This window comes from Marmota flaviventris, chromosome 1, assembly GCF_047511675.1.
Source record: "Marmota flaviventris isolate mMarFla1 chromosome 1, mMarFla1.hap1, whole genome shotgun sequence".
In the NCBI taxonomy this organism is placed as follows: Eukaryota; Metazoa; Chordata; class Mammalia; order Rodentia; family Sciuridae; genus Marmota; species Marmota flaviventris.
In genome coordinates, this window is record NC_092498.1 from 58643836 (window position 1) to 58666879 (window position 23044).

At 31.5% G+C, this 23044-nt stretch overlaps 1 protein-coding gene across 2 annotated transcripts in view; it reads left to right on the forward strand.

Moving 5' to 3' along the window:
- Positions 1-23044, forward strand: part of Orc5 (origin recognition complex subunit 5) — a 65040-nt gene that overhangs the window by 14842 nt on the left and 27154 nt on the right. Inside the window, exons 5-12 of one of the 2 annotated variants that reach the window (XM_027926448.2) lie at positions 1675-1786; positions 7295-7425; positions 11659-11707; positions 11798-11888; positions 16353-16405; positions 17857-17969; positions 19233-19280; positions 22584-22694. In XM_027926448.2, the coding sequence (XP_027782249.1) occupies positions 1675-1786; positions 7295-7425; positions 11659-11707; positions 11798-11888; positions 16353-16405; positions 17857-17969; positions 19233-19280; positions 22584-22694 (708 nt within the window). The remainder of the gene's footprint in view (positions 1-1674; positions 1787-7294; positions 7426-11658; positions 11708-11797; positions 11889-16352; positions 16406-17856; positions 17970-19232; positions 19281-22583; positions 22695-23044) is intronic. The other variant, XM_027926449.2, reaches the window with a different exon arrangement.

A 23044-nucleotide genomic window follows, 5' to 3' on the forward strand; every position in this document is an offset into this window, starting at 1 on the left:
GAACAAATTATATTCCATGCTTTTATAATTACGTCAAAATGATTCCTATTTTATGTACAACTAAAAAGAACTCATAAAAATCATTATATACTGAAAGTACTTTGAGATGAACAGTTGAGAACATCACTAATTTAAAATTTAAGATCTTTTCAGACTTGAAAAATTTTCCTTTTTTTTTTTTTTTTTTTTTAACCCTGTACTGGGGATTGAGCCCAGGGATACCCTACCACTGATGTACATCCCCAGCCCTTTTTGAAGTTATTTATTTTGATACAGAATCTAAGTTGCCCAGGCTGACCTAAAACTTTCAGTCCTCCTGCCTCAGCCTCCCAAATACCTGGAATTATAGGCATGCACCACTGCATCCAGTTTCTCTTGTATTTCTAACTGATTTTATAGAATACTTTTGCATGTGCTTTGTAATCAGGATTGTGGTTAGAACATACTTTCCTAACTAGAGAAATAATTTCAGAGATTCTTAAAAATTGATGAGTTTATAAAACAAAAAGTGTACTCTTCCTCTCTCTTATAAAGAAGATATATTTTCTATGGAATTATTCATTTATTGAACTCAGCTGTCTTTGTTAACCAAAAGAATGCTTTTCTAAGTAGTGAAAATTGGTATATAAGACGCATACGAGTAGCTGGCACAGTGGCACTTTCCTGTAATCCCAGCAGCTTGGGAGGCTGAGGCAGGAGGATTGAGAGTATAAAGCCAGCCTCAGCAATTTAGCAAGGCATTAAGCAACCCAGTGAGAGTCTGTCTCTAAATAAAATATAAAATTTTTAAAAAGAAAGAAACACAAAAGTAAGGAATCAATAACTAGTAAAACACCACAACAGTATGGTGTGATTTATCTATGAGATTAGACCCTAAGAATACTTGCAGACAAAAACAGCTAACATTTGCTTTGTCAGCCTAGAAGATATCTAAAAGATATGGGGAAAATTTAAATTATGTGGAAAATGAAGAAGTGTGTACAGATAAATTCTAGCTAGCATATAACAGACATTTGTGGCCACTCTGTAGAAGGATAACAGACACATTGAGCTTCTTCTTTTCATGTTACTTTTGTATACTAATTGTAATTTCTAAATATATAATTAGCATCGGTTATTTTAGATACTAAGATTCATCATTACTTGTATAGCCTTTGAGAAAACCTTAAGTTTTCCTAGTTTTATGAATTAAATAGAATGGCATATCTGCTCTTCTTCAATTCCATATTTCTTTCCATATTTCAATTCCATATTTCTAAAATAGCCAGAGTTACTCTGGCTATTTTAATGAGAAGTGCTGGGTTTTGCCTTATTTGTTTATGGATTAAAAACTTGTGGTTTTTAAAAAATTGTCATGAAAGGTTTGTCTTAGTTTTTCAAGTGACAGTGCTTCTTAATTTCTATGAAATGAGTCCTGTGTGACTGTCCTAGCATTCATGTGTAACTGAAATGTTGATTAACCTACAAATTTTATGGAAATTCCAAGTAATTTTGTCTGAAAATATGTAAATGGTTGAGCTCCTTGATTAGGTTTTTCCAAACATGGTTTATTAATATGCAGATAATTTGTTGTATGTTAGAGCTTTGCTATATTTATTTGAAGAAAAATCCAAATGGAATTCCCTGATTAACATTTTTAAATTCAAAGTTATTTTATTTCTCTTTCTTTTACAGACGGACAGAAATGTGACTGTTATCTTTCTCAGTGAAATTATTTGGGAAAAGTTTCGTCCAGATACTGGGTGCTTTGAGCCATTTGTCTTGTATTTCCCTGATTATAGCATAGGTAAATTTTAAAACATTGTTTTGAATAATGATATTCAGGAAAATGTTTTGTTTGACATATTCAGTTATAATCTTCAGATTGGAATAGTTTGATGTCTTAAACTTAAGCTGCCGGTCTCAAATAAAATTCTTACATTTTATTTCTGCACTTACATAAGTTTTATTCTGAAGCTGTGAGGGACTGTTCTTGTATAATTATTATTTTTGAATGAGTAGCTTTCCTATAGTTGTGCTAGTGGTATATTTTCATCATTTTTTTGGTGCTTTAAGATGTGTATATATTGTGATTATAACATACACACAAATAGGAATCAGTTTGGTACAGCATATTAAATTGTATTGGAATCTAAATTTGTCATGTACCTTGTGTTCAGTACACATATGGAATATATCTTGATTATATAAATCTCATTTTGCATTACTGTGATACCATACCAATTGCTAGCCCTATGTTTCTACTTTCTTGGGGGTAATATGTAATCTTCAATTTTATAGGTCTTGATGATATTTGTCTTTGGAAGAAAACAATGACTTTTTGTGCTGGATATCTTTGCAGCTTAATATTGGGCTATCATGATGCAAAAGTCATACTTACAGTTCAGAGATTATAACTGTGAAGTATAAGGTGGTTAGCAGTGTATGAGAAAAAAGCATTCTATGACCTTGGCTTCATTAAAACTATCCCTTTAAACTAATCAGCTGTAAATGTTCATTATTAAGATCAACACTTTTTTGCCTGTTGTCATAAGAATGGCAGCCAGATAACACCTCCTGCTTTAGCTTATTAATTAAAAAATAATTTTTAAAGGAACCCAAAATAGATGGAGTCCTTATTCATGAAATCACAAAATAAGGAAAAGAGAAAATGGATAAATCAAAATATTTCATTTAAACTTTTCTTTTTAACTATGTTATAACTGTAGTTAATTTTTTTCATGTCCTATTTTAAGTATTGAAAAGTTGCTTAGAATTTAAGTGAATTACTAAAAATGTTGACTTTCTACATCTTAGTGAAGTTAAAGTCTGATGTAATTAATTTTAGACTTGGGTTAAAAATTTTAAGCTACAAAGCGGCATAGATACAGTTTGAGGACAAAATTAAATATAGTGATCTTTTTAATTTTGTTGAGAATAGGATAATATTTTGAAAGTATATAGTAATGGATCCACGTTAAGTTTGATTATTGCCTTTTACGTGTCAAGTCTTTTTTAAAGCATAGACATGATAATCAGATAAAAAGTAACAAAGAATAAAACATTAATTGATAAACCAAATTATGATTAGAGTAAATTAGTTGGAACCAGGGCAAAGAGATGAAATTAGTGGTTAATATCATCCAATAATGCTAACTTGATTCCTGTGTCATCTTTAGGAATGTGGTGTCTAATGTTAAGGCCATTTCTCAGCATTTATGGCTAGTGACCCAATTTAGAAGTCTTATTTTTTGATCTTTTATCAAATGCAGACTATGTCTTTTGGGAATGTGTTTTGCTTCAGATAGATTATAGTGCTTTGATGAGGTTTTTGCTTATTGTGTCAGTCAGGATAGGTATTATGTTCAGGTAACAATCTAAAAATTTTAATGACTTCTTATTTCCCACCTTTGTGCTAATGCTGTCTTACATTTTACTCCTACCTTTATTATAAACTTCATATTATTATTTGAATGTCAGTGAAATAAAAAGTCAAAAAAGAAAATACCTTTTATTCATCTGCTTGGAGCTTTTTGTGCTTCTCAAATCTATGAATGTAGTTTCCTCCAACTGAGGAAAAGTTGTAGCCATTTTTCTTGGTAGTCCCCTGCTGACTTTTCTGGTTTTTGGCGATTGCATTATATTTAAGTTAGGTCACTTGCTGTTTTCCCACTGAAAGTCCTTTTTTATGTATTTAAATTTGAAATCTTCTTTTCTCTCTGTTTTATTAGGTAAAGCTTTTGTTTCTACGTCTGTAAATTCACTGTTTTTTTCCTATGAGTATTTAATCTGAAGTTAATCTCATCCAATGGGATTTTTCATTATAGATTTTATCGTGCTTTTATTTTCCTTTGTATCCTTGAGTTTGTGAGCATATTTTAAATAGTTGTTTCAGTGTTCTTGTCTATTAATCTCATTTTTTTTCTTCATTTTGTGTTTGTTTCTGCTATTTTTTTCTCTATTTTGCTTATCCCTTATGCTTTTTTGTGTAGCTATTAGTTTTTATTTTATTATAGGCAGTGTTTTTTGTTGTGCATTGGGTTTTCCTCATGATAAGCGTTTATAATTATTTAAAAATATATTTGACCATTTTGAGGCAATTTTTAAACTTTTTTGGATAAGGGATCTGGAATAGCTTTTATTTCAGGGTTAATTTTATTTCCACTTCTAAGACATCATCCTTCTGGAATCTCTACTAAATGCTCTATTTATTCAGCATGGTCCCTGTATTCTGACTGATAGTAACAGGAACAGTTCACAGCCCTGTGTGAGCAGTGGAATAGTTTGACTTACAGTTTTCCAGTAATTGTTTTTTCCCAGAACTTGTTGTTGTTTAGCATTATGGGGTTTTACTCTAGGCATACACAAATCAATATTCAGCAAAGACTTGAGGAGAACGGCTCTGCATATTTCTGTTGCTCTTTTTCTGTTAACTTCTTCCTCTTGGGTACTTTGCCCTGCAAATTCAGTCCTTAAGTCCGTCACCACAGCCTGTGTATCCTCAGTGAAGTTTGTGAGTTCCTTTTGTGACTTTCCTTATACCACAGTGTTAAAATGACCCTTGGTTAGAAAGACTGGACAATGGCATGACTCAACTCATTTCTTTCTGTTTTCAGATATCACAGTCTTTTAGTGTCTGTTCAGTATTTGAAAATATTCTTTTTCTGTATTGGGTCCAGCATTTTTTTTTTTTTTTTTTATCACAGGAGAATATTTCTGGATCCTCTTATTCATAATTAGAAGCTAAAGTTTGTCTTTAAGTTAAGAATAGATTTTCTTTGTGTGTTAGACAATATTTTGAAAGTGAAATTTTAAGATACCAGGAGAAAAATCAAAGTTTATCTTCTCCTTTATTTACTACTTGGTGGTGCAGTTTTCAGCATTCTGATAGAAATATTTTTTTTTCCTTTATGACTTTGAATAGTCCTAAACTATTAGATCTGACACAGCTTGCTAAATGTAAACTTGTACTCTAAAATTTCATCTGTAGTCTGTAACTAAGCAGCTAAACTACTTTTACAACAATGCATTTAGGGTTCTGATTCTTAGGAGATGTTCATTGGGATTGACATTGACCAGTGGTAATGCCTAAATTAATTTTCTTACGCGATATTGAAGATTACCTAAATTGAGTATCTAGACAGAGATGTTTACAGGACACTCAGGAACGTAGTCTGAGCTTTTAAAGTTCATCTGTCTGACCATCTACTTTTTCCTCTTTCTTCCATCCATCCAGTTATTTGGCACCTTTTATATCTATTTTTATTTCTAAGTTTTAAGGTACCTTTTCGAAATTTTCATTGTAACAGATAATTTCCCATGCATAATTAAAAAATTTATTTTTAAAGTTTGCTATCAGAGAGGGAAAGTACCTAAGATAAGGTACCTTTTAGAAATTTTCATTGTAACAGATAATTTCCCATGCATAATTAAAAAAATTATTTTTAAAGTTTGCTATCAGAGAGGGAAAGTACCTAAGATCCAAAATTAAATTTTGACATTTTGTGAAAAAATTTTCAGGGTTTTGATAGGAAAATGCAAATCCAATAAGTCTTCCATTTAGTATAATATTCGAAGTATAATATTTTAAGCATGAAACTAGGCTTTGAAAGAGGTTTTTTGGTCAACTATCCTAGGAGAGTTTTTATCTGAAATTATTGCAAAAGACCTTTACATTCTGGAACTGGTTTTAAAGTACTAGTCATAGAGTTCTTAACCGAGAGGACTAAGGAGACCATTGCACCAAGAAGCAGACAACATTACAATAAGGAATGAATGAATAGTTGATTCATGCACCATAACTGGAAAGTTTTGGGTAATAGGTAATTTTTTCTCTTTATTTTAATTGTCCTATAACATGATAGTTTCAGCAAAATAAAATATAAGTTTAGGACCATAAACATATAATTTATATATAGAACTTGAGATAAAAGAGAAATAGAACAAAGATACCAAATTTGTAGGAAGAAAACACTTGGTAAAAGGGGAAATGACAAAATAAGGATTGGCATCAGACAATGATAATCATAAAAACATTTATGAATTCTTTTCATTTTATAACAAATGAAGAGCATAGTCTAGTGTGGTCATAATTTGTGTATTACCCCTTCTTTTTTTTTTTTTTTCCTAGTTGATTTGCTTGGTAGGCAGAATAATAAGCTAGAATCCATATTATTATTCACCCTTTATTGATTTTGCCAACAAGAAGATTCTTGAGATTTTTTATCATTGTTTCACATTTGTCTTAAGTAGTATTTAATAATTCTTTTTAGAACATCAAAGTTGATAGCACAACTAAAGTTTCCGAAAATTCAAGTTTAAATATACATATTTATATTTCTATAAAAAGACCAATAATAGCAGTATGTTATGCATCAATAGCAGCAACAGCTTTTCCAGGTTCTACAGTCATCTGAACAAAATTATAGAGACATCCAGCACATTCTATTAAAAAAGGGGGGGAGAGAGTAAAAAAATAAAACAAACCCCGAGAAAACAGTGATTCAATTTTGACACTAATTACCAGGAATCAGGCTAAGGGTCTCACAAGACTGCACCCACTTTAAATGTCTATTGAGTGTCAAATTTCTACTTGTACTTCTGAAAACTGGATGTAAATTGAGGATTCTCATGATCCCCTTCTCCAGTTCAGTAATTTGCCAGAATGACTCACAAAACTTAGGAAAACATTTTATTTACTTTTACTATTATCCATTTGTTATGAAGGATATTATAAAGGACACAAATGAATAGCCAGATGAAGAGGTTAGGTTTGGAAGGTTCCAAGCACAGGAACTTCTCTCCCTGTGGAGTTAGGATGTACTATCCTTTCAGCTCTCTGAAAGGGGTTTTGATGGAGGCTCCATTATATAGTCATGGTTAATTAAATCATTGGCCATTGGTGATGAACTCAATCTCCAGACTTTATCTTTACCCTGGAGGCCAAGGGGTGGAGCCCTTGGCAGCAAGTCTAATTCTGATGCTGTCTAGGGGCCCACTAGTGTGAACTTGTGAATTAATAAGGTGCTCCTGTCGCCTGTCATTTCAGGAAATCCCAAGGATTTTAGACCAAGAACTGGGTACGTGTGTGTTTGTATCACAATATATGTATGTCACATATATGTATGTCACATTTGGGGTTATATATATTCACAAAATCGTACTTTTCAATTCTAATCTTGTAACAGTTTTATTATTCCTTAATTATTGCTGAGACTGAGGGGTTTTCTTTTTTTTTTTAACCTTTATGAAATGCTAGAAGATCTGATTAGGTGCTGTCTTAATCATTCTAAGTTAATTTATGTTCTGTGAATAGGGCACCTTCAGAAGATCTTATCCCATGATCGTCCTCCAGAATATTCACCTGATTTTTATGCTGCCTACATTAATATTCTTCTTGGAGTTTTCTATACTGTTTGTCGGGATTTGAAAGAGCTTAGACATCTGGTGAGTGAGCATATTACTTTAAAAAAATACATATCTTTTAATCTTTTTCCATATAGAAATAGTGTAAGTTATGCTGAAAGCTGAAAATGTATTCTGGAAATTTGGTCATGGCTTTTTGAGGCTGATGTGTGAGGTTAGTACACACTGTGACCAGATTAGAAAACTTACACATTCATCATTACTTAGAAAAGTGACATTTTTTTTTTCTTCATTTTCTTTCTTCCTCTTTTCTCTAATTGCAAAAAATGTAGGAGTCCATTAAAATAAATATGAAGGATGTCAGGAAGTTGTTAAAACTTAAGCAGTTTTACATTTCTTTTTTTTTTTTTCCAAGAGAGAGAATCTTTTTTTTGAGGATGGACACAACACAATGCCTTTATTTTATTTTATTTTTTTAATGTGGTGCTGAGAATCGAACCTAGGTCGCGCACATGCTAGGCGAGCACTCTACTGCTGAGCCACAATCCCAGCCCTTAGATTTCTTTATTACTTTTTTGAAATGCATTTTTTTCCGGATTTTATGTGTATGGCTATTGGCCTATAATCTAGATAGATATGAGGATAGTAAGAAACCTTAATTACAGGTATTTCATTAACCACCAACCTTGAGTTAGTAATTTTTATATAAAAGATTCTTTTAATATTTTTGAAAATTTAGAAGTTATTTTTGTAATCCAGAAGCGGTCTGGAAAAGTATAATGTTTAATTTTTTCTTTGACTCTCTTACTTTAATTGTAGAGTTGTGTTTATTTTCTCTCTTTGTTTTTTGGTTCTGTCTTTGTCTTTCTGGGTTTTTTTTTTTTTTGTGTGTGTGTGTGTGTTTGTGTGTATGTGTATCTTTTTCTTTTAAATTAATTAACTTATTTATTTATTTACTTTTTATTTTGTCTTTTTTTTTTTTCCCTGTTTTCCCTCTTAGAAACCTTCAATTAATGCTTAAGATCTTATTCTCCAGTTAGCAGAAGTCAGTAATATATCTAAGGCTGGACAACAGTTAACTTTCAAAGTAAAGATTTTATCCTTCTTGGAACATTTTCTTTGCTTTTCCTTTCTTTGCTGTGAAAGGTAGTACTTAAATATTTATTTAAATAGTATTTAATATGTGTTGGAATGTGTGTTTGAGACAGAACATAGAAAAAGATGACCATTTAAAATTATATTCATATTTAGATTTCAGGTGTCTTCACATTTACTTGTATATTTCAGGCATTTTCTCAGTTGAGATTAAAAAAAAAAATAGCTATTCTAGTTCAATCTTAGCACTAACAAACACAACCCTCCAGAAGTAAGATGCCTTTTGGGACCTCTGGCACCCAGTGGAAATGACAGACAATAGAAGGAACTTACAGAGAGGAGACAGGGAAAGTGCAAGATTCCTGGAGTCAGGGGCAGATGTTTGTCTTTCCTGGTGAATTTAACTTGCAGTTAACACTCCTTTGTATTTGACTTTTGTAGGATTCTATGCTGTCAGCCACTTTAAAATAGATTATAAAGTATAAAGAAAATTCAAAATATTTTTAGGAAAAGAATGTAAAGGGAGAAAATACATATATTTAGGTGTGGTATTTTTTTAAAAGTCCTTTGGGATTCACTGAAGAGTACTTTTACATATAGATTTACTTATACTTTTACTTATAGGTTAGAGTGTGTTTTAACATATTCATAAGCTTGAAATATAGTTTAAGTCTTTATAATATAATATTAAAAACATAAAAAAAATCTTTTGAGCACTGGAGGGAAAATTACGTATTTGTTTTCATCAGCTTTTTTGCCACTGTGACCAAAAGACCTGACAAGAACAATTTTAGAAGCGGAAAAATTTATTTGGTGCTCACAGTTTCAGAGATCTCAGTCCATAGACCTTCAGCGCCATTGCTCTGGTCCCTCGGTGAGACAGAACATTATGGCAGAAGTGTGTGGAGGAAAGTAGCTCAGCATTGTACCAGGAAGCAGATAGAGAAAGACTGCAGACCAGAGACAAATTATATGCCCCAGAGGCTTGCGTCCAATGACTACCTCCTCCAGCTACACCCTACCTGCCTATAGTTGCCATCCAGTTGATCCCTATTAGTGGTATAACACACTGATTAGGTTGATACTAATCATTTCACTTCTAAACTTTCTTGCCTGTCTCACCTCAAATCTAAACAATAACATTATTTTTTTCTTCTTTTTTACATATGTAGAACATAGGAGAATAAAGGCATTTATTTTCCTGTTTCCCTTTAGTTGCATAATATTATTTCAAAGTACATAAGTGGCATATAGCTTGATTGTATATTCATAAATCACCTGCAAAAGATTCTTTTCAGTCATCTTTTTTGTGTGTGCTTTTAAATTTGTTTTAGAAATTGTTATTTCTTCTAGTATTTTTTGGAGGCTAGGTCTGTAGATAGTACAGAACAGGAGAAAATAAAGTACTACTTTGAATACATTTTGATTTATCTTCTCTAACAATACTCAATATAGTCCTAAAAATAGTTAGAATTTTTAGAAAGTTCAATCAAAGAATTTGTTTTTATACTCTTATAAATACCAAACACTATATAATGGGTTTACTTACCTTTAGTTTTGCCTAATTTTTTAAACATCTATTACACATTTAAATCTTTTTATTTTCCTCCGAAATATCAAAGTTCTTAGAAATTACTCAGAGAAGAATGAATGACTTAGCTTAACATCCTTTTAAAATACAATGCCAGGTTTCTAATGTTTACTTTTTATTGTCATTTTATTTGTCCCCATGGCTAGTTTTAGTAGTGTAGCTTAGTGACTAAGAAGAGGGTACCAGAGTATTTGAAGTATAAACAGTAGAATAAGGAGAGGACTTAATACTAAAATAGCTCACTACCATATTTCATTGGTACTGATATGTTAATAGTTTGTTCTAATTGTTCTGTTAAGCTATAGTATTTATAATATAATGAAAGTATTGAATGATGTTTCAATTTATATTAAAATTTTGGAAATAATTTCTAATTTACAAAGAAATGGTAAGTTCAGTTAAGATTAATCCCTTTTCCCCAAACCATTTGGAAGTAAGCTTGTACCTGGTACCCTAGTATCCCTGAATACTTCAGTGTGCGTTTCCTATATAGACATTCTCCTACATAATCACAGTACCATGATCAAAATTAGAAAATTGATTTTTTTACCACAACCTGATATTCAAACCCTGTTCAAGATTGTTAGTTGTCTCAATGAATACCTTTTAGAGCAAAAAGAATCTACTTCAGATCACTGACTTAGAAGTCAAGTTTCTTGAACATACTTTCATCTGAAACAGTTCCTGTCCTTTGACTTTCATGACTGTGAGACCTTTGAAGATTATAAGCTAGTTGTTTTATAGACTCCTTCGAAATCTGCATCTGTTTAATGTTTCCTCATGAATAGATTCAGGTTACATATCTGAGGAATATGGCAGAAATGTGCTGTGTTGTCTTATTGCATCCTATCAGGTGGCACAGGATTTTAGTTTAACCTGTTATCAATTGCTATTTACTCTATTGTTTTTGTGGTATTGGCAATCAAACCCAAGGCCAGTGTGGTTCACTTTGATCATTTGATTAAAGTGATATCTCTTTTTCTTTGTAAGTAATATGTATTTGGGGGAAAAGTGTTTTTAAACTTCATAAATACCTTCTGCTTCTTCAGAATTTCAACTTCTTCTTATTTATTTATTTTATTTTTTTACCAGCTTAGCTTTAGAGTATCTCTTATTTTAAAACAGGGTGTTTATCAGGGCGAGTCTGACTTTGAGGTTGAGCATAGTTTGCTAGATTTCATCCTCAGAGATTCTCATTTAGTATGCCTTTGATGGTACCCAAAACTTGAACTGGTAACAATCTCAGCTAATGCTATTAGTCCAAATACTTTTACTCATACTAAACTAGATGATGTTTAATTAATGACAGGGTTCAGACCTTGGAAAATAATAGTTAAAAAAAAATTTCTTTGTGCAAAATATCATTATGACCTGTAAATACAAATTGTATTTTTTTATTTTATATGTAGAGCCTATTAGACAAGATTTAGCCAACTAAAGAATATTTTGTATGTTGTTTTACTATCATTATTTATAACTTTGAAGTTTTACTGTACTGGTAAGCTCTAATTACATTTTACTGTAACAGTTAAATGAAATTGCTTGAATTATAATAAAATTTTACTTGAAAAATAAATTCCTAATTGTGATAATTCTATTCTTTTTGTCTTTTTTCTCTTAATTTATAGGCAGTACTTAATTTTCCTAAATATTGTGAACCTGTGGTTAAAGGAGAAGGTATCTATATAATTTTACTTATTCATATTTATTTTGAAAAACATTTTTTATAAGATCTAAATGATTGAAATTTTTTCCTCTGTGGGATAGCAAATGAACGTGATACTCGCAAACTGTGGAGAAATATTGAACCTCATTTGAAGAAAGCCATGCAGACTGTTTATCTCAGGGAAGTCTCAAGGTAATTACTATCTAGTTAGTGTGTGTCCTGCAGGTTGAATATCCTTTATACTACAGGCTGTTATCCCTTATCCAAAATGCTTGGGCCAGATGTATTTCAGATTTGGGATTTGTTTTCAGATTTTGGAATATTTGCATAGACTTCACTGGTTGACTATCCCCAATCCAAAAATCTGAATTCTAAATTCAAAAACTGTTTTATATGTCATATTAGACTTTTAAAAGTTTCTGGTTTTGGAACATTTAGGATTTTAGATTATCAGATTAGGGATGTCACAGAATGAAAAGTTTCACTCTTCTAAAGATAGAAAAACTTGTGTACTTGTTAAAATAATTTTTACATAGTAATGAAAGTATTTCTAATTCCTCATCGGATAATTATGCCCACCTAAATACATTTTTCTCTATAAAATCAATGAGAATAATCAACAAAACTACTCATAACCCATGCCTGCATTGCAACTGGTAATTGAGAAGTACTGCATACTTCAGTTTATACGTAAATAGTGAAGAAAAACCACAAAACCAGTTCATGCTCTAGTGAGAAGTCAAGCAACGACAACTAGAAAGAGGAGAGGACAGTGGAAGCTGGGAATGAGTTGACTAGTAGTGGTGTCATACGAAGGAAATCACTTCTAGAAAGAGTCCATCTTGAGTGAGAAAATATCACAATAAGTTCTGAGGTCCAAAGGATAGAGCACTGGCTTCTGGAGAACCAAAAAGACATGTCAAGAGTATGTGGGACTGGGGCTGGAGTAGTGGCTCAGTGGTAGAGCACTTGCCTGGCATGTGTGAGGCACTGGGTTCGATTCTCGGCACCACATATAAGTAAATAAAATAAAGGTCCATTGACAACTAAAAAATATTTTAAAAAGCAGTATGTAGCACCAGTGTCAGCACAATAGTCTTGGGAAAGTACTGTTTCCAGAAGAGGTAGGTCAATTTGCAAGAGCATGGTATCTTTTAGAGACTTGGTAATAGAAGACAGAGGTAGGAAGGAGTGGAAATTGAAGATTTCCTTCCCCACAGACAGAAACAAAATCAAGATAATCCCTTCCCCTCAAAATGGCACTATATATATATTTTTTAAAACTCACTTTGTTATTTATAGAAGAGAGTATTTTAGAATTAGATCTACTGAGTTACTCCAAAACCTCTCACCTACATTCATACCTGTCATTCCTGTCTAGGCCAATATTAGGCATTTAAAAAAAGAATATAAACTGGGCACTGGGCATATACCTGTAATCCCAAGAATGAGGGTGGAGGGGCTGACACTGGAGGATCTTAAGTTCAAGGCTAGCTTCAGCAGCTTAGTGAGATCTTCAGTAACTTAGTGAGATTCTGTCTTAAAATGTTAAAAATTTTACAGAAGGACTGAGACTGTATCACAGTCATAAAGCACCATTGGGTTCATTTCCCGGTATTAAAAAAAAAAGAAAAAGCCATATAAAGGTATCAGAAAAAGAAACAAAATATTCTTTTATTTTGTAAGAATACAGGTTCAGTACCCCATCCTGATTTAAATTTTTAAGAAATATAATCTTTATATATGAAAGAGTATTTTTAATTAGAAATTCAACAACCTAGAATAAATGCACAAAAGTAAAACAGAATATGTGAAACAAAAGTGATCAAACTTAGGAATGAATTTCAAGCAAAAGTAATCATCTCAGAAATGGAAATGAAATTATAAGGTATCCAAGGAAGACTGTATTAGGTACATCAAAGAGGAATAAAAGCAACCAAGAGAACAAAACTGAAGAGATAAAATTAATCAAGTAGGATATGATAAACATGACAAGATTCAACATAAGTAATGGGAGTTCCTACAGACAGAGAAGAATAGATTGAAATTTAGACCTAATATTGAAATCCAAGAAAACTTTACAGAAATAAAAGAAGGCCTGGCTTTATGCTTCAAAAGGGTTCATCTTCCCAATTAATCCAGAATAGTCAATTCTGAGACTGTATTAGTCTATTGACTGTAGGAAATTACCACAAATTTAGTGACTTTAAATAACACACATTTAATGTCTTAACGAAGAATGTTAGAAGTCTAAAATGTTTCCACAGGATTGTTTTCCTTCTGAAGGCTCTTCAGGAGCATCTGTTTTGTCTTTTCCAACTTCCAGGGGCTGCCAGCATTCTTTGTCTTGTGGCTTTTTTCATCTTTTAAAACAGCAGTGTAACATTTTCTTTTTTCTCTGATCTCATGTCTCCTTTAAAAAGATCCTTGTGATTACATTAAGTCTACTTGGATAATCCAGTATAATCTCTTTGTCTCAAGATTCTTATTCACCCATATCTAAGTCCCTTTATTTGCATAAGGTAACATTGGATGATGACATCTTTGCTAAGAGTATTATTCAGCCTACTTCCGACTTCCTTATGAAACTTTCAAAATAAAAGAAAAAATCTGATCTTCCAGACAAAAAGATAAAAGCAAAGTGAATTAGTAATACAGGAAGACAACATATTGAACAACATTTTCAAGAAACTAAAGAAGAAAGGAAGTATTTTGTGTCTGTTGAATCTGTTTCCAATATCAAAACTTAGAAAACAATTTTAAACATGTAATAACCCAGGGACCACTGTATGCAAAAGGCAGTTCTGAGTAATCTGGTGGCAGCCTTGATATAACAGTGATGATTGGGAAAACTTTAATCAAATGATTGATGGCAACTCAAAACTAAAATAAAAGTAGAAATGAGGGTAGAATATTGTATAAGTGTATTCCAACAAGATGGAAATATCACAACTTTAAAAATGGTAAGAGAAGGGAAAGAGAAAAGGGAATATATTGCTGCACAAGTAAGAGATGAGAGGCAAAGAAACTTCAAAACTTCAAAAGATAAGAGATGGAGGCACCCGCCTATCATCCCAGCTAATCAGAAAATTGAGGCAGGAGAATTGCAAGTTTGAGCCAGTTTGGACAACAGGGCAAAAGACCCAGTGTCAAAGCAAACAAACAGAACCAAATAAGCAAACAAATAGAAAATTAAACCCATTATCCTACCCTCCAAAAAAATTAAAAGTATACTCAAACAAGTCTCATATCCATCTTTATCCTTCTGCGCTATTCCTAACCACATATGTAGTTCCTGGTTTGTCTTCCATAACTTTTTTTGTTTTCAGAATTATACATTCATGTGTGTCTGGATACATCTTCTTCCCTTGGCAATTAATATGTAATCTGTAATATGTTTCTTCCACAGAGGTGATAGATAACAAAATATAAGCATTGCTAATCTGACTTCCTGCCTCTCTGGGGCATTTTGAAAACTTTTCTTTAATGAGTGTGTTATGCTCATGTATTTTTATTGACATAGAGGATATATGTTTTATTAACTCTGCCATATTATTTTGCTGAATTTCTCTCATCCCCCCCCCCCAATCTTTTGGGGGATTAAAAAAAATGCAGTTTTGTTCAATTTGTTACCTTTATAATAATATCATATATTGTGCCCTTAGTTTCCATTTTTCTCAAAATGTGGCACAAAGGACAAGTTAGATTCTTTGGTAGTAGAGAAATGTCATTCTAAGACTGGTGTTGCCTTCTTCATTTGAAAGTACTTGAATTGCTTCATAGGAAATGACTTATCCATTTTTCCCCAATAGTGTAACTCCTCCCCCATTTACCCATGTACAATAAAGTTTTAAGAGAATTTTAGAATTGAAGGGGGTCCTTAGAGATCATTATATCTAACTGCCTTATATTTTGATGAGAAAAGATTTATACAGTTACAAGCTAAAACCTCTGTCTTCTTGGGGCAGTCTTTTTTCATTTTTACCATAGTGTATTTCCTTATGAATTTGATTTCCCATATCATAGTCACTGCACTTTCTTAATATTTTGGCTGTAATTGTTTTAATTGCAAGTAAGGGCAGGGTGGAGCAGTTAAAATAGCATGAAGGCATGTGCAAGAATTCTGCTCTTAGCTCCACTATTGACTGAGTGGGTATTTTTGAACAAATTAACCTTTAGGCCTCAGTGTTCTAATGTAATTATACGTACTCTCTTTATAATTATACGTACTCTCTTTACGTATAATTACATTAGAACATTGAGGCCTAAAGGTTAAGTTGTTCAAAAATACCCACTCAGTTAAGTTGTTATAGAGTTCAAAAATAGTGTATAATGATTGTGTCTAATATGATAACTAGAACATTGGTTGTTTTACTAAGTGGTAGGTATTTACTTGGTGCTCTTTGATAGCTATTTATAGTTTTGATCAGAGTAAAAGATTATTAAAAAATAATACCTGGGTATTGCTTTATAAGTTTATATTGATATAATATATGTCAGATTATTTATATTGTTGTAATATTTACCAAACCTTCTTTCTTGTTTTCTGTTTTGTCAATAGATACACATTTTTAGCTCGTTTTAGGGCTCTGTTTTAAGTATAGCTTATTGATTTCTTCTATTTTAATCCATTTTTGCTCCTCTTTTTTCTTTCAGTTCCCAGTGGGAGAAGCTACAGAAAGATGATTCAGATTCTGGACAACTAAAAGGTATCTTAGAAAGTATTGAAGCACTTATCAGAAATACATCTTTAATTATTGATACTAAAGTTAATACTAAAGAGCATTCAGCCAGTAAACAGTATTATAAAAGAGAATTTACTTTTTAAGTCCTAATGGTATTTTGATAAATAATTTTCATTTAATGGAATATGAATTTTCTTTTTCTAAAATTTAGATAATAACATGTGAAAGTCAAGCAATTATGTTTCTTTCAGTGTTTTTATTGAAACAACCCAAATATATGACAAGATTTTATCTGAGTACATATACATTTTGAGAGTTTTATGGAATAAAATTCAATTTTATCTTAACTCAGTTTAGGGGTATACTTCAGTGGCTGTGTTTTCAAAGCACTGTTGTTTTTTGTTGTTGTTTTGTTTTTAAGAAAAAATTTACTTGGGATTTACTTCTAAAAGAACTGGTTTTACTTTTAAAATATGAATGAATATCCAGAATTTTTTATTTAAAAAAAAAATGTTATTGACTGATGGTTGGGAAAATGATATGAAATCATGCTATTGATTGTTCAGTCTGCTTTGCTTTTTGAATGTTTTGGATGATTTACAAGTGATTTCTAGTTGTGCTCTATTAAGGGAAGAATGTAAATGACTAAAGTTTAAAAAGTCTATAGTAATTGTTCAGCACTACTTTCTAGCGATGATCTTGAACCCAGTTCAGTTTCTTCATCTATAAAATGGGAAGAATATCTAGCTTTAAATTACCACAAAGATTTAAAGTGGTCTTTAAGTAAAACCCCTAGCATGGTGTCTGACACATAGAAGATATTTAGTAAAGAGCAGATTCCTTTTCTTCCTTTAAGAATCATTGTTGCTTATCTATGTTTTATTTATTCATTGTTTTATTTATTTTCTATGTACATACCATTGTAGGAATACAAAAAAAATGCTAGATATGGCTCCTTCACAAAACTCTACAGCTTAGTAAGGGGTATAATTTATATATATAATTTTTGTTAACACAAAGCATAATATTATATGGGATATGTGTGAAATATTCAAAGTAGAAATTCATAGTAGAGATAATAGTTTTCTATCTTGGTGTGGTGGGGAGCATCAAGAAAAATTTAAGAGAATAGCCTTGAAGGGAATAGTGGATAGAATTTAGACTTTAGGATGTGAGGAGCCAAGCAAAAATAATAGAATGAATAAAGCATATCATTAATAATTTTTGGTGCAACTATTACCATCAACAGCTCAGTTTATAAGTGTCACCATGACTAGAGGTCACCATATATTTAACAGTCTAGGGTGACCTTTTTTATCATATAAGTCATAAAAACACTGTTGACTCAGTTTTATCTCCATATAAAACCAGAGACTATGAGAACATTCTATGAATGTCAAAAGTTAAATGAGAAGAGATACTTAAAACCTAATGGTAGCCTGATAAATATCTTCATGAAAGTATTTTTTGTATAGGTCTTTCAGCATATACTCATGTGGAACTCCCATATTACTCTAAGTTTATTCTAATTGCTGCATACCTTGCGTCATACAATCCAGCAAGAACTGACAAGAGATTCTTCCTTAAGGTAATAGCAACATACTTGTTTTCACTTTCTTATTGGAGCTCCTAGGATCCATGGGTTCCACATCTGGAGGTTTAACCATCAGAGAATAGTAAAACCATTTTTTTTTTTCAATCCGTACTGAACATTTACAGACTATTTTCTTGTCATTATTCCCTAAAAACTATTTTTATAGCATTTACATTGTATTAGATATTATAGATAATGTAGAGATGATTTAAAGTATGTAGTAGGTTATATGCAACTAGTACACTATTTTATATAAGGGACTTTTGGGTTTTGGTATCTGGTTGGGAGGTTCTCAATCCCCCTATGGATATTAGGAATTAACTAAGTTTTGAAATTTCTCAATACCTATAAGTTTCTATGGGCTAGAATAAGAAATTGTTAAATACGTGTTTAAGACTCTTTTTCTAAAGGCTATAAATTAAGATTTCAACCTGAAATTTGGGAGAAGATAGTTTTTCAGAAGAAAGGAGTCAGGTGTACATTGTAAATTTGAAGCCTTTTCATTCCTTAGAATATTGTAATCTCTTAAGGTCTTTGAACATGTTGCTTCTTTCTGAAAAGCCTCTTCTCTAATACTTACCTTTCAGGTTTCAATTTAAATCCTGCTTTCTCAGAGTGTTCTCGCTCTACAGCCTATCTTAGCAGGACTTCTTTATTGTTTCTGGTTTCATACAATATTTGCTTTCTTCTTTAGATTTATAACAGTTTGTAATAAATTTCTTTTTTGTGTCCCCTGTTCCACTACTCTATAGTCTCAAGAGGGCTGGGGTCACCCTCCTTCATTTACCTTTGAAAATTCTGTTTTTATAGCAATAAATATGGAGTGCTAAATCAATTTATTAAATTCTTTTAGGAAGTATTGCCATTTAATTTAAAAACCTTTTTGCATGCAGAAGTAATTTTCCATCTAATCCAAGTCAACCTAAAACATATTGAGGTATAATATATACAGTGTGATAAGTAGGATAAAAAATTTTAAAAAGTCTAAGTCACATAAATTATTATGTGTGCATTGTTTTAAACAAATTACTTTTTTTGTTTTGTTTTGTTTTGTTGATTTTTTTTTTTTTTTTTTTTAATCTTAAAAAACTTGTTTTTCTTGGGGCTTGGGATATGGCTCAAGTGGTAGCGTGCTTGCCTGGCATGCCTGAGGCACTGGGTTTGATCCTCAGCACCACATAAAAGAAAATAAAGATATTGTGTCCACCTAAAACTAAAAAATAAATATAACAAAAAATTTTTTTTTCTTAATTGCAGCATCATGGAAAAATCAAGAAAACCAACTTTCTAAAGAAACATGAAAAGGTATTTACATTTTGAATTTTCTGATGGTAGATATTTGTGAATTTTTAAAATATAGCAACTGGATGTGTATTTGTATTTGTCATTTGCATGTGAGAAGTTATTTGTATTGATATACTAAAATGTAATGTTGTAATAGTATTTTGTTATTGGATACAATGATTGAAAACACATTTCAGTTGAGCTGGTGCTGGAGATAAAACTGAATTGACAGTGTTTTTATGACCTAGTTAATGAAAAAGTTCACCTTGGATTGTTAGTTAAATTCAGCTGATTGATTATGGGCGTTTTCCTCTTTTGCACTTTGAAACACCTTCAAAATGACACGGAAAAAACTAAAAAGAGAAATTCAAAGGACTAAGCAGGTGAGAGGCTCCCAAATTTGGAATTCCATAGTAGATAAATATTCAGGTCATTAAGCAGATGAGAGGAGGCTAAAACCAGAACTCCAACCAAGATAGATGATTTGGCCTAAGGAATCTGGAAAAGCTTAAAAAGTAGAAGCACAAGTAATTTTGAATGTAGGAATGTGAGGTGAGTTTGAAATTGGTGAAAGAGCATTTAGACTATTGAGATTCCTTGTTTCACTGGGTATGTCCAAACCTTTGCTGCTTCTCTTGGCAAAAGAGAGAATTTTGAACTGTTGAGTTTATACTGTAGAGACTGGGAGTTATTTTTAACTCTCATTTTTTAAAAGCAGTTTTGGTCAGTAGGTATTTCTAAATTGATAGTGTTTTCTTAGTACTTTGAAGATATTATCTTACTGGCTTTTAGCCTTCATTGATGCTGCTGACTAGTCTAATCCTTTTTTGTTATCTGTGTATTATTTAGCTGCTTTTCTTTTCCTTTGTTTTTTTTACCATTTCACTGTAATATACCTGAGATTGAATTTCTTTTTATTTGGAATTAGTTTTTTTTTCCTGAAGTTGAATATTGATATTCAACTTCTAATAAATTCTTATTCAATTCCAATAAATTCTTAGTCATTAACTTTTCACATATTGCCTCTTTACCATTCATTCTAATTTGTTTTCCTAAGATGTTGAATAGACATGTTAGACCTTCTTCTCTCTGTCCTTGTATCTAAGTCATTTACGTTATTCATTCTCTTTGGTGTCTGTGTGCTATGTTCCAAGGATAATTTGTTTAGATCTATGTTCTGATTTTCTCTTCAACTTTGAGTATTAAAGAGAAATTAACTGACTTTCCCAAGGTTATTTGGTTAATATGTGGTAGAGCCTGGATTCAGTTCCAGGATTGATGGACTCCAACTTCTTCAGTGATGTTTACAACTGTCCTTGAATTTATACAACAAATAATTCAAATTTTTAAAGACTACAAAGCAGTAAGGAAAAGACAAACACCTAATGAGAAAATATACAAAAAAAAGTTGAATGCTTAATAAACATAACGTGATTATTTAGCTTCATTCACTAATGAGAGATGCAAATTTTAGCAACAGAGACATTCACACTCTTAGATTGACAGAACTAAAAAAAAAAATCTGATGATTCCAATTGCTAATAATAATGTAGTATAATTAAGAGCCTCCCTACTCTGTGCACTGATAATATCCAATCAAGTTAAGTATGAATGAACTGTGTTTTAGTCATAATAGGGCTTGCAGAGTATAAAATAAAAAGCCCCAAACTCTCAGTGGCTTAACATAACAAAAGTTTATATATTGCTCACAACATAATTAAATATGAGTTGGGTGGCTTCCTTCATTTTACAATGACATCAAGTGAAACCTGGCATAGTTTGAAGTTGCTGCCAAAGAGAAAGAGGATAAAAGGATGTTGTTGAAAGACCAGGCCTGGAAGTAGTTAACATCACTTTTAGTCACAGTCCAGTGGCCACCACTTAGTTATATAGCATCTATCTAATTACAGGAAAGACTGAGAAAAGAAGTCTTATATACCCAAGAAAAAATGGTAAACACACAGCATTGTTTTTGCCTCATATTTTCGCCCAGCAATCCCACTTAGAGAAATTTGCATATGTGCACAAGGAGAAATGTACAAGATAAGTCAGTCACAGTAATAATGAATTTTTAAACTGGATATTGTATACAGTCATAAAATGGAATTCTAGAGAGTAGTTTAAAATGAGCTAGAACTACTTGTACTTTGTCAATAAATGTGAAAAACAATGAGATATTTCCAAAATGAAATCATTTATATAAAGTTTTAAATGATGCAAATAGTGCTTTTTATTGTTTGTGGCTACATAACGTTCAGTAGTACAAAGACCTTCATTAAAGGAAGGAAAGGGAAAAAGGGATGAGGTTAAAAAGCATTCAGTAAGTCTTCAACTTCTCTATAATGTGTTCCAGTTTTTTATTGTTTGTGCATATTGCACATTAGGATTTGATAAAATTGGCCTAGTGTTTATTTACCTTGGTGTTTATTAACCTCTGTACTTTTCTAAATGTTCAAAGTTTTTAATAACTTTAAGAAAAGTTTTAAAGTTTTAACAACTTTAAAACAACTTTCCTCTTTTATTGAGGAAAACATACAAAAGTTAAAAAATAAATGATTTCTGAACAGTCTTTATATATATAAATAGCTGAAGTAAATACTGAATTTTGTAATTCTGAACAGTTGTTTTTCTTTATAGTCATTCTTCTTTTAAATAGGTAGTTATTCCCATGCATATAAAGATGGTTTCCCATTTTATTTGTCATTGCTAATATAAAGTAATTAAATTGCTACTAAAAACATATGCTAATAGGATAGAATTGGAACACTGTAGTTTTCGAATGACATAATTGTCCCATATGAATTTGTATGCAGCTATGAACATTTTATAATCTTTTAAAATTATTTATAAATTTTATATTGTTTCAGTCTGATAGCTTATTTACAAATTATAAAATGTTTTATTAGTTTTCTAATTATATTTGATTTTTTAGAACGGTTAATGTGGAACAAGTACATTTTCTAGAAATGATCTAGAGAGGCCGAAAGTAATAAATGCTACTGTAGGAGTTAAGAACCTGGTGTTGTTCACCTCAGTCATCTAACAACTGCTTACAGCAGCAAAATAGCAATGTTTACGAATGCAGATGTCTGTGAGCTCTCATTTGTTGATACTAGGACTATCTTGAGGCATAAGGTAAAAAATAAATCATGATATTTTAAAAGTGTTTTATTGTTAGTATCTTCAGACTAAGACAACAAGTATAAATATATTGCTTTTGGGAATTTATAGTCCAGAAAGTGAGTGCTCTGTTATAAAAAGAAAATCCATGTTTCCTTCCTTCCTTTCTTTTCTTCATCTTCCCCCCCCCCCCCCCCCCCACAGACAAGCAATCATCTACTTGGACCAAAACCATTTCCATTAGACAGATTATTAGCAATATTATATAGCATTGTGGACAGCAGAGTTGCTCCAACAGCAAATATCTTTTCCCAGGTAAGCATTATTATAGATTATTGCCTATCGTATGTATGGACTTCTTTAATATATTATAGTTGATAAAGTTCTAGGTATTGAGATTATTTGTCAATATGTATTACTATATATTAACTGTATAATCAGCACTGTTCTTGATAAGTATAGTTGGTCCTCTGTATTCATGTGTTAGGAATCTGTGGATTCAACCAATCACAAGATGAAAATATTTGGGGGAAAAATTGCTTTTTTACTGAACATCTACAGATTTTTTTCTTCATTTCTCTGAAAATATAGTATCACAACTGTTAGCATTTACATTTTAGTAGATATTATAAGTAATCTAGAAATGACTTAAGGTATGTGGGAGG